The sequence below is a fragment of the Echeneis naucrates genome, chromosome 5, assembly GCF_900963305.1.
Source record: "Echeneis naucrates chromosome 5, fEcheNa1.1, whole genome shotgun sequence".
Classification (NCBI taxonomy): Eukaryota; Metazoa; Chordata; class Actinopteri; order Carangiformes; family Echeneidae; genus Echeneis; species Echeneis naucrates.
This window is the reverse complement of record NC_042515.1, coordinates 23,865,318-23,877,344: the sequence shown is the minus strand read 5'-3', so window position 1 is coordinate 23,877,344 and position 12,027 is coordinate 23,865,318. Positions and strand designations below refer to the sequence as shown.

Below are 12,027 nucleotides of genomic sequence, written 5' to 3'. Positions count from 1 at the left end.
CTTCAATGTGAAATAAATGTAAAAAAAATGCATATTAAATGTGCAGTTTAAGAAAAAAAAGACAAAATTGATTCAACTAAAGCTAACAACAGCATATCTCGAGAGGAAAAGCTCAGGAAATGAGGAGGGAAGATATGATAAATGAATGAATGCTTTCCTAACCTGTGGCTGACATTCTCCAGTCTTCACTACCACTTTGTTTGGATCTGATATGTGTGCTGAGTTATCCATAGCCAGTAAATGGTTTTTAGCTGCTTCATATACACATCCTGAGAAGTGTGGAGCACTTACGCTCATCCTTCAGGTCCAGTGACCAGAAATGATCTAATGGAAGACTTTTGGCTCTCTGTTCCATGACTCAGGTTCTCATGGAGAAGGAACGGGAAGTTTTTCAACATCGGGAAAGATCCCAGAGTGTCGATGCGAAAACGCTCAGGAACCCTGGAGATTGGGTTCCGTAGCGGAGGGCGACCCGAGGATTACGAAGGAGAATACCAGTGCTTTGCCACTAATGACTTTGGAGTAGCACTGTCAAGCAAAATCCTGCTTCGGGTCTCCAGTGAGAACATGCACTCACTCACAGAGGGAAAAGAAATCTCTGATGAGATTTCAACACATTTGCATTTTCAGCGTTTGATTATTGCAACATAATGAAACCTTACATGTTCATGTGACCAATAAAGTGTACACAGCAATACTGACCAGACTCTTTCTTTTCTCTCTATCCCTTTCAATCCTTCAGAGGCTCCACTGTGGCCAAAGGAAGTGCTGGAGCCAGTGGTGGTGACTGAAGGCTCCCCATTGGTTTTACCCTGCAACCCCCCACCAGGGCTTCCTCCCCCGTTCACCTTTTGGATGAACAGCAGTGAGCACAGTGATACACATATGTACATACAAACATCCTGAGAAATTTTACATCCAGTAGACTGCAATTGTCCAGAAGGCTTGTGGATCATCTGGAAATCTTTTCCTCTCGGTCTGTCTTCGTTCTGAACAAAATGGTTTCATTGAGTCTTTTTCTCTCCAGCAGTTTTTCTTCACCTCACTCTTCTCACTGTTTTGTTGCTTGCCAGTTTTGCTCCAGCTCATGCTAAGCCTGTGTGTGTGTTGCGTGCATGTAGATCTGCAGGGACAGAGCTCATGTTCAGTCAGATATCATTTTACAGCCACAAAGAGAAACTGGAAAAAGCATGTTAGTTAAAAGGAAAAAGTTGAACTATTACAGTTTTTCCTCTCAGTGAACTTTGAATATTACTATGGTGCTACAGTGTCACTTGTCCACTCAGCAAGCAGCCTGGATTGATACACAGTGTCATATGTGCTCACATAGACCACAGAACATCATATCAATTTGTCATGTGGCCCAGACACATTAACACACCAGCAGATGATGAGGTCTGCTGGCTGGCTGCTAATTGGTCCTGAGGCACTCTCTTGACTACCATAAGGTTCATGTCATTATATGTATTCACAGTATGTATTGGAGTGTGTCTGTGTGTGTTTAACGGTGCATCAATGTCACAGCCTGTATTTGACCGTAGGATAACAGAGGAGGAGATAATGTGTGTGGTTGGATCACAGATGAATCCACCAATTATGTGGCAGAGATCCTGCAACTCCATCTCTCTGGAGAGAACATGTGGTTGATATTGTCTTTGTCTTCCTTCTCTGTCTCTTTCTTTCCGTCCTCCTGACACTTCTTCCCATGTCTTCCAGTGATGATCCCGATACCTCATGATAAGAGAGTGTCCATGGGTTTGAATGGAGACTTGTACTTCTCCAATGTTATCGCCCAGGATGCTCAAACAGACTATAGCTGCAATGCTCGCTTCCTTTTCACACAAACCATCCAGCAGAAGAACCCCTTCACACTTAAAGTTCAGACCAGTGAGTAGAAAACAAGCACACACACACACACACACACACACACATACTCTGTGCCTTCAAATATGTCAATGTCATTTAATGGCCATCGGACATGGTACTGCTGCAGTAATGTATGAACTCAGTGGTCTATTTATCCATCTAGAGTTAAAGAGATGACATGAAATGAGGAGCATGAAGTATGTATTATTCGTTGCTTTAGAAAAGGAAAGATTGTCTTGCTCTAATGTGAAATACTATTTTTCAGATTCTGATGCGTCATTGTGCAACCATTCTCTGAGTGTTTGTCTGTGTGTACACTCATGATCCACTGTATATGTCTGTATTTTCAGAGGAGCTGTATAATGATACCTCTTACAATGCCACTGACCCATATGGTGGTGAGTCACTTCCTGTCTGGACAGTTTCACTTCCTGTCCTCCACAGTAACATACAGTATTTAAAAACACTAACCGGCTCAGCCTCATGAGCCAGCAAGTTAACCGATGCCAATAGATATTCTCTATATGCGTTCACGTTAACATGCCAAATGCTTCTCGTCTTCTGCCTAATGACTAATGAAATGTGTGAGACTGGTTAATTCTGTTCTTACATGCTGAAAACATGTTTTGACCTTAAGCTTCTGGTATTTTATGTCTCCATGTAATGTGTAGTATGTTGGTTGCTCCTTATATCAGGAGTTTCGGGGGAAACAAAAGGAACAGCCAAAACACTCATAGAATAAAAATGCTGCAGCTGAGTAACATCTCTCCTAATCACTCAGTCTAGTGTCAGTCAGTTGTTCATTACACGTGGAATCGCTCAATTCATATCTCAGCAGAGGTTGAAAGAACGGACCACATGCAACTTCCAATAAAAGACAAAACATCATCTGTGACCCTGAACTACACTCGCACAGGAGAAATACATTCATCTCATTGAGGCCATAATCATCTTATTTCACCTCAATCCAAGTTAAATGATCACATATAATGAATAAACCTATTGTAATTAAAACACAAATTAGCTTTAATTCAAGTGTATTGGGAATAGAGAATTGAATTAACCCCTAACTGCATGGACCAGATCAGCTACAGTGGCGGTGTATGCAGGATGGGTAGATGTGATGTATCCCTGAGGGAGAGGATGCACCCTGTTATAGACCAGACTATGGGCCCAGTGAAACTGAGGATACCACTGAATCTGCAGCACTGAGGATTAGGTCACATGATGAATATTCAGTCTTGAGTCATGCTGTGATCATTAATAGTCATATGTATGGAAATAAGGTTTGAGTGTGTGAGTGAGGGAGAATGATGGGGACAGCTGTCAGGACGCTCACACACTGCCACCTTAACTCATGCTCCTTTTGCTGCTAATCTCTTCTGAGCACACACTGAATCACAATCACAGTTGTGTCTTTTTTGTGGGTGGGAGGTGGCTAAAGGGCGCTAGTGTGTGCTGAGCTCTGCCAGTATCACAAGAAGTCTGCCATATTTCCATGGCGTTCATTCTGTCGCTGTAACTCACAATTCCTCCTCTGTGTCCTCATCTTGTGGTTTCTTTTCTCCTTCCCATGTTACTAACGTCCAAACATCTCTCTCACTTTAATCTTTAATCCCACACAGATCTGCATCACAAAAGAGGCTATTGCTAATTTAACCCCACACACCTCTCTGCAGGCTGCAGCTCTCCACTGACTGGATGCGGTATCCATCGTGTTAATGGAGCAGACTGGAAATGTCCTGTCTAAGTTATGATTGAAGGGAACTAAGCCTGTTGAAATATAGAAAGCATTTTTAAAATTGGATCAGTTTGTGGTAAAAAAGTAAACTATCAATGTCAGTGCTGCATAGAATTAATACAGTACTGTTGTGGCAAAGAAGTAATCAAGGACTGAAACTCTGCTTTATTAAAACTTGGATAATATTTTTTGTTCTTGTGTATGCTGTGTATGACCACACTGTATTTAGAAAACTAACTGCTGAGTTTACAGAACATGGTGACAGCAAATACTGGATCATACACAAACAGTCCAGTTCCTTTTCAGACCTGGTTAGCTTTGTTCAGTCCCACTCCGACATGATAACTCTATTCAGACCTGCTCAGACTTTTTCAGCTGTCTCAGGTGATCCAATCAGTGGACAGGTAATTTCAGATGGGAACAAAGCCAAGATCCAACCAAGACTGATTTTAGATCCAGTCACGCAGACCTCTTTAAGAGGGTCTTTGAGCTGTGTGAACACAGATGCATCTGGGACAAATAGAGCCCATTGAATTAATCACAGCACCTACATTAATACCAAAAATATTTGATGACTATAAATGACCTTATTTGACTTTGGAGTTGTGAACAGTGCGGTGATTTGTTCAGCCTCTGTCTCTGTCCTTCTCGCATACAAGGTGAGCTACAGACCCGTCTGTCTTCCTGGCACATACCTATTTATTTGCTTATAGAGTGGGAAGTGAGCTCTGATCACAAAAGCCCACTGTGAATGTACATGGTTAATGATTCAAGCAAGTAAAATTATTAATCAAAATTCCACCTGGATCAATGGAAATGTCCATTGTATTGTCAACTGTGAAAGTAACCTGTAAAACTGTGTATAAATGTGTTCTCAGTATTGTTGTAACATGAAGCGAGGTGCCACACAGTTTGTGTTCTAGTCGCAGACACTTGGCATCTCGCTCACATCTGCTTATCTGGCCTGACTGACTTTATGTTCTTGCTTGTTCCTTCAACCAGCTGAAACTAAACTAATTCTGTTCAACTCTGCCTCTGGATTGTTATCATCCCTCCTTGTTCTTGTTTGTGTCAAATGTTTAAAAAAGACCTCAGTCTAAAAATCAAGGTTCTGGTCTAAAGAGTCTACTTACATGTTGTACAGAGGCTTATTGCTGTGTCCGAGTCCTGTGGGGAGATTTAACATGGGGTGAAGACTAATATTTAAACTACATGATCCCATGTGAACTTGAGTTTGATGTTAAACTAATCTTGTCCCAGCAGAAAGTCATAGTGCATTTTATCAGCTGATTTATTTAAGCTTTTAATGGCCACACTCTCCATCTCAGCACCTCTGGCAAACATGAAGCAAGATCAGTGACCTTGTTGTTTTTTTCTGCATCTCTTAATGTCTTCTCTTGAGAGAAGCCAGAGAGCTTTAGACCTTTACAGAAAATTTGCCATTTGTACAGACTGTACAGAGTGCCAAAGGCAAAGATGGAGTCCAGCCACAGGGAAATGACCAGAATAATAGTGTTAGTGCCCAGAGAGAGGACGTGTTGCTACAGCAAATCATGCTGTGAAGATAAACTATAGCGCTGCTGAATTATACTGATTTATGTATACTGACCCTTTTCTTCTCTTCATCTTCAGGCCGAAAAGTAGCAGAGACCATGCCAACTTTCCTCTCACCGTCAGGCAGTGAGAGCTCCAAAATGGTGCTTCGAGATGAGAGACTGCTGCTGGAGTGTATCGCTGCAGGACTGTGAGTGCTCTCTCTCTCAAACAGACACATCCACTTTATTTTAAGATCACATTATTTAATAATCATACAGTAATGGTAATGCTGGTCCAGTTCATTAAGATACACTAGGATGCTGTTATGGTGTCCTCTGCCTCTGCCTTCTGGAGTTGCTCTGTTCAGGTTGCCTTTTACACCCAACCCACATTTGTGTACCTCCACCCCAACCAGACCGACGCCTACAATTAAGTGGTTTAAAAAGGGCGGGGACTTACCAGTGCAGAAAGTCAAATTTGAGAACTTCAACAAGACCCTGAAGATTGTCAGTGTGTCAGAGGAGGATGCTGGCGAGTATGTGTGCATGGCCAACAATCATGTGGGCAGCATACGCCACTCCATCATTGTCCAAGTGAAAGGTAAGGAGGTCCGGCTTGTGTCTTGGGACAGATGAATGAATCTGTGAATGACTCTGTCATGTTGACCTCCCTTTGTGTTCCACAGCGGCTCCTTACTGGCTGGACAAACCCACAGACTTGGTGCTAGCCCCTGACGAGAATGGACGCTTGGTTTGCCGTGCCAATGGCAACCCTAAACCCAACATCCAGTGGCTGATTAACGGACAGCCTATAAACAGTAAGTGGCACTTCACAGCGTTATCTTGTAGCAGGAGACCGACCCCACACTCTGGATCACAGAATCCAATCAGACTCCATCTTACTCTCCTGTCCTCGAGTTCCATCATTCCTTCATTATGATATTTTCTCCATCCCCAACCCCAGGCTCTCTGCCCAACCCCAGCAGACAAGTGTTGGGTGATACCATCATCTTCCGCTCAGTACAGATGGGAAGCAGCGCTGTCTATCAGTGCAACGCCTCAAACCAGCATGGCTATCTGCTGGCCAATGCCTTCGTCAGTGTTCTCGGTGAGACCCAGTTATCTGTCTGAAGAGTACGGTATCCTGTCACCTGCAGAGTCCCCCAATGATGATGTAATGGTGAAGATGTAATCCATTTTCCCAAAACTTGCAGACATGGCTCCAAGGATGCTGGATCCTAAAACTCGGCTGATCAAAGTGGTTGAGAACAACCGCACCTTCCTGGATTGTCCGTTCTTTGGTTCCCCTCTGCCAGAGCTCCGCTGGTGAGTGTGAACCTGCGCTGATGACTCCATGTGAATAATCTAGTTTGCATCTTTTTTCATCTGTCGTTGTGTTTTCTTTATGTGCAGGTTTAAGAACGGGCAGGGCAGCGGGCTGGATGGTGGTCAGTACCGTGTTTATATCAATGGAACCCTGGAGATCAAACAGGCACGAGCTGAGGATGCGGGCACCTACACCTGTGTGGCCAACAGTATCCTGGGCAGTGCCAACAAGCAGGTTCACCTGGAGGTCAAAGGTCAGACACTTCGCCACTGCTGCATTCACATGAGGTCTCCTGTTCTGACTCAGTATCTAAATATACAGTGACCATATTGATCTCTGCAGTCTCATAAGAAGATACTCTGTAACTGTGTCCAAGCAACATGACGTTGAACAGCTGACGTTTGCAATAATCAGCTTGTGCAGGGCTCATTGCTGTTTACCTTCTTTTCTTTCCTTGTGCCAAACAGCCTGCTGGATCATCCCTTGTGCCTTTTACTAAAGGAATAGTCAGTGATTACTAATTGAGACACATTTGAGGAACATAGCTAGACCATGTTATTAACAAGAAAGTTGAGCCATGTTATGTCAAACCTTTTCCTGTCAGCTGTGTGCTTTCCTTCACGAAACCGACCCAGAGCATGGCTCCTTAAACAAGTGAACTGATGTACCATGGCAGTGAAGTTGGGGAGAATGGGTGAACGTACCACCACAAAACTGAGATACTAGGGGCCTTTGACTCTTTTTTTTTTTTTTAGAAGTACAGCTCCACATTGCTGGGTCAACCAGCACGATTTCGCCTCCAACTGATTTTCTTGCCAACTTCTAAATGTGTGTGTTTGATTTTTTCATCACCAACTCTTACCCCTCAGAGCCAACTCGTATAGTTCAAGCCTCTGGCCACCAGTCAGTCATCAAGGGCTCCACGGTCCATTTGGAATGTAAGGTGAAGTCAGATCCCAGCCTGCCTGTCACTGTGACCTGGACCAAGGATGACAAGCCTTTGTATCTGGGATGGAGGTAATGGCCTTCACTGTCACACACCTTCCATGCCAGAACACGGCAACTCGATGAGGATTTGCAAATAGAAAAGCATCCTTATCCAGACAGTTAGTTACATTCATAACTCTTGGTTTTCACTCTCCAGTTTTTTCTAAAACAAACCAAAGAAAATCAACAAATATATTTGTTATTGAGGTTTTCAGATTGGATTTTTAGCTTTATTCGCATACATTTTAATTCAAGCTGGAACGAGAGCTGTTCTCTGAAGAGACAAAGAGAAAGCTCCAGCAGGTTGGCACTGTCTGGCACACTGGCTCAAACTGGATGAAAATTTCAAGGTCTAATAGTCTGCATTATATCGAATGACCATGATGGGGCAACTTCACGTTGTATTGAAGTCTATGGGAAAATGAACCCTGCCTCTTGTCCAGAACATTGGCTGGGATTGGCTCCAGAACCCCGCAACCCGGAAACGTACAAGCAGTAGAATATGGGTGGATGGATGGAAAATGTCCCTACCTCTACCTTGATTTACCAGCTCAGTAAATGTTTTCCTAAGGAGTTTATAACTCCAGTGTTTAGTTTCAACACATCTCCAAGGTGTTTCTACACCTGGACAAGAGTCCAGCTGTGGTGACTGAGCTGATTGGACCTGATGTAGACAGTCACATCAGTCTATGCCAGGTCTCACAGCTGATGATGCAGATCAGAACACGGTTCATGAGGAAGAAGGAGCTGCTGCAGAGCTCAGAAAGTGGATTCTCCTGATGCTCATTTAAGGTTCAGGAGCTCATTGGCCGTCAATTATAATAATATAATATCAAGAGTGCTGTAACAACCAGGAATTTTCTAGAGCTGGACTAGGAATAAAACACCAGGGCGAAGGTTTCCTACTTAAGTCGATGTTTCTCTCTTTCTCGTCTTATAATTTCATACCATTTGTGATCTGTTAAAACAAAGTTTCTTTCTTTTTAAGAGTCAGATCAACAGAAATAGACTTCTTCCAGGTTAAACATTTTAACATGTTTTAGGTTTTGTTCTTTGCATAATAAACTGTTGTCTAACTTTGTACAGAAGAGAAGCATGGAGTGTTTGCTGCTGTAACATCCACGTTGTCTGTGTCTCCCAGGCTAAAAAAGGACGGAGAGTCGCTTACCATCAACAACGTGAATGAGGGTGATGAAGGAACCTACGCTTGCACCGTCAAATCTGAGATTGACCAGGACTCGTCCTCAGCCCGCCTCACTGTGTTAGGTACAGGCAGAAGGGAGGAGCATCACTGTGATCAAAATATTACCCGAGAATTCAAGTGGACTGAAGTGTCAGTTTAAACATGACTGAGATGTTTTGCCATCTGACAATGTTGCTGCATCAGCACATTTGTATTCTAATATTATGTTCAATCAATTAATAATCTGCCCACACACATATGAGTGGGTACAAGCACCATTTAACTATCCAGAACTCACCATATACACTACCGGTTTGGACACACTTTCTCATTCAAATGAATAGGAAAATGTGTCTAAACTTTTGACTGTGAGTGTATGTGATCAAGCACACAGGTATAAGTGCTGATGGTGGAAAAAACAAGCCAAGCTCATTGATGAAATATAGTAATGTGTTATTTAGCTTAACAGTCCAGATACATATGGACTCATTATAAACAGTTTCCCATTTTATCTATTGGCTTATAACATCTCACAAAATGATTTATAAAGTTTTAACTAGCTAATTAATGAGCTTATAATAAAGCGATTAAACTCATACTGTAACACTGAATAATACATAATACAACACATAATAATAACAATGTTCATATTTGAAATGTAATGGAGGCAGAAGTATAACATAATAAGGAACCAGTTATTCCAATCCTTTCAGTGCATGTGTTTCCATGTTCGACACATTAAGACAAATTGTACTGCTACTAGTTTTACTTTCCTGTAGACAGTTTTCTCTGGGAACAAATTTTCAGCTCTGTGTAGTGACAGTCAAGCATGTGTTACTGTTGTGGACTGAACACTCACCTAGCTTAGCTTCACCCTCACTGTAGTGCTCTGTAGGGATATGCTATGATGAAGCTGTGCTGTAGACTGTGACCATTATTTTGATGTTAGACTTGTGGGTTAATGACAGCGAGTCACAGGAATAAACCCTTGTAAAAATCTTAATATTAGTTTACCACCACTCTGTTAAAGCAGAAATAAGTGACAGAACTGTTCCTGTGTCACCGTCCACCTGAAGAATTCGGTCAAATCATGGACATGAAGTAAATTGCCGAACTCACTGTGACCACTCCGGGTTGGCTTGAAGTTCAGAAGATTTTGAGAGGAGCTGGTTTATACCTGTGACTCAGTCTTAGCTATGAGAACATTGCCAGCATGATAAAGTGACCTAAAGTGTGATCTAAATGTTAATGGTTGTGCTCCCTTGCTGTTGATTTAGTGGACTAACCTGCAGAATCTAACCTTTATCCCCACCTCCTGGTCCTTGACCACGCCCCACAGAGGAAGTCTCCCACAACCCCTCAATCTCTAGTGCCTTGCCTCCAGGTAACACATGGATTTGGTGCAAATCTGTCTTTTCTTTTTCTTCTCTCTCCCTCCAGTTTTTTTTAATTTTTTTTTTATATAAGTATTTTCTCCTTTTATGGTCTCATCTTTTCTGCCCTGACTTGTGCCTTTTTTATACTATAATAATGATAATAATAATAATATCAGAAAAAAGTTTTAAGTGATATTATTTTATATCATGTCAAAGATCATTTCTGTCCCTATGTGTGTGCAAGATTCAGGTTTTATATCCATGCACCAAATTCATTATGACAATAAGATGTTTCCGCGTTTGACAGAAGTGTAATATCCTGATTTGTTCCAACTTAACTGGAGAATATTTCTAGATTTGTAGAGTCAGGTCTCTTGTATTTTATATTATTTTTAAATGACTGCATGAAGCATGAGAGAAAGGAGAGAAAGTGTTTTGCAGCATCCATCCCATACATGTGTGCTTTTATGTATTTGGCTCATCTAATTTTGGGCAAACCCTGTCTTTCCTTAGGTCCTCCAGACCCCCCTATTGATCTGGATCTGTCAGACCCAGCAGCCCGTAGTGTCCGTCTCACCTGGATCCCCGGAAATGACCATAGGAGCCCCATTACTGGTCAGTGTGCACACACTCCTCACATGGAGATCATGCCCTTTATTTTCACTACACTAGAAAGAGACAGGGCGCAGTGCAGGTCCCACTCTTTGCACCATCTCCTCACATGGACGTAAAATGTATAATAGTAGCATATGTTTGAGGACATGAAGTGTAATCCATGAACGATGAAATAGAAAAATTACATACGTTTTTATCAAGGCTATAGGTTATAATGATTGAATGGCCTGCTCCTCTTACAATAATGAATATAATCTGCATTGAGTGTGTGAGTTTCACTTCTTCAATAATATATGGTGTCCTTTTCTTGTCTTTGCAGAGTTCTTAGTCCAGTTTGAGGAGAACCGCTGGGAGCCAGGAAGGTGGCAGAACCTGTCCACCTACCCTGGGGACCTTAATTCTGTGGTTCTGCAACTTGCCCCCTTCGTAAACTACCAGTTCAGGGTCATTGCAATCAACTCGGTAGGCCAAAGTCAGCCCAGTCGCCCATCGCTCAGATACAAGACCAGCGGGGCAGGTGAGAAGCACACTAGTGTAAAATTATGTGTTTGTTCTGAAGCTGATGTTTTTCCATTTTCAATTTTTAAATGTGCTTCACCTTTCTTCTTCATGATCTTTGATTTAGACAAACTCCCAAAGGTAGAGAAAGTATAGATATTAATGAACACAGATCAGAAAGGTCCATGGGTGTGTTGGAGTTTCTGCATAATTTCAATTAATTTTGTCATATTCCAAAGCCCCAGATGCCATTCCGAAAGGTCTGCGGGGATGGGGCTCCAAGAAGGACAACATGGAGATCACTTGGGAGGTAAGACTAAGCCAAAGTCATTCGAACTTATGTATGTGTCACTACTATTGGAACATGACAGTATGAGAATACGCTTTAGAATTATTTTAAGTGACACAATAATTTCCACAGTCTGTAGAGATTTTTTTAACCCATTTTCAAATCAAAATGAAAGACTTAAAAAACATATTGAACAAAGTGAAAAACAGTATCATCATAATATGATTCACAAGACTTACCAGTCATTAGAATCCTTCATGTGTTATGTTTAAAGAGGCTGGAGCTATGAGCTGCATTGATCCAGATAGCAGACTTTAGCAGCGCTCATCACATGTTAAATAGAAAAATAACCTCAATAACGATATGACAAAATTACCAGTGAACCATTACTCTGAGTAGCTGACTCAGAGAATTATAGTGAGACATTAGGCAGTTACATGAACATATAAAATATATTTATATATATGCACACACTGCATTTGCATATGAAGGTTTATGTAGGATTTAAGACGCATTACAAATGTGAAGCAAAGCAATTCATAGGTGGTCATAAAAAATTCTATTTCGATACAAGATCATTTTCAATGTGTTTTGAATGTTATTAATGAAG

General features: G+C 41.8%; 1 protein-coding gene across 16 annotated transcripts in view; it reads left to right on the top strand.

The window, feature by feature from the left end:
* The window catches only part of nfasca (neurofascin homolog (chicken) a), a 64,204-nt gene that overhangs the window by 28,384 nt on the left and 23,793 nt on the right, over positions 1 to 12,027 (top strand). For 13 of the 16 annotated variants that reach the window (XR_003840773.1, XR_003840770.1, XR_003840774.1 and 10 more), the window contains 16 exons: positions 363 to 559; positions 743 to 865; positions 1,717 to 1,887; positions 2,217 to 2,264; positions 5,240 to 5,351; positions 5,559 to 5,743; positions 5,829 to 5,960; positions 6,107 to 6,250; positions 6,357 to 6,468; positions 6,556 to 6,722; positions 7,339 to 7,486; positions 8,598 to 8,722; positions 9,979 to 10,023; positions 10,529 to 10,630; positions 10,950 to 11,147; positions 11,368 to 11,438. Coding sequence is in view for 11 of the 16 variants with exons in the window: in XM_029503222.1 (XP_029359082.1) it covers positions 363 to 559; positions 743 to 865; positions 1,717 to 1,887; positions 2,217 to 2,264; positions 5,240 to 5,351; positions 5,559 to 5,743; positions 5,829 to 5,960; positions 6,107 to 6,250; positions 6,357 to 6,468; positions 6,556 to 6,722; positions 7,339 to 7,486; positions 8,598 to 8,722; positions 9,979 to 10,023; positions 10,529 to 10,630; positions 10,950 to 11,147; positions 11,368 to 11,438 (2,080 nt within the window). In the remaining 5 variants the exon portion in view is untranslated. The remainder of the gene's footprint in view (positions 1 to 362; positions 560 to 742; positions 866 to 1,716; positions 1,888 to 2,216; positions 2,265 to 5,239; positions 5,352 to 5,558; positions 5,744 to 5,828; positions 5,961 to 6,106; positions 6,251 to 6,356; positions 6,469 to 6,555; positions 6,723 to 7,338; positions 7,487 to 8,597; positions 8,723 to 9,978; positions 10,024 to 10,528; positions 10,631 to 10,949; positions 11,148 to 11,367; positions 11,439 to 12,027) is intronic. The other 3 variants (XM_029503231.1, XM_029503225.1, XM_029503226.1) reach the window with 2 other exon arrangements.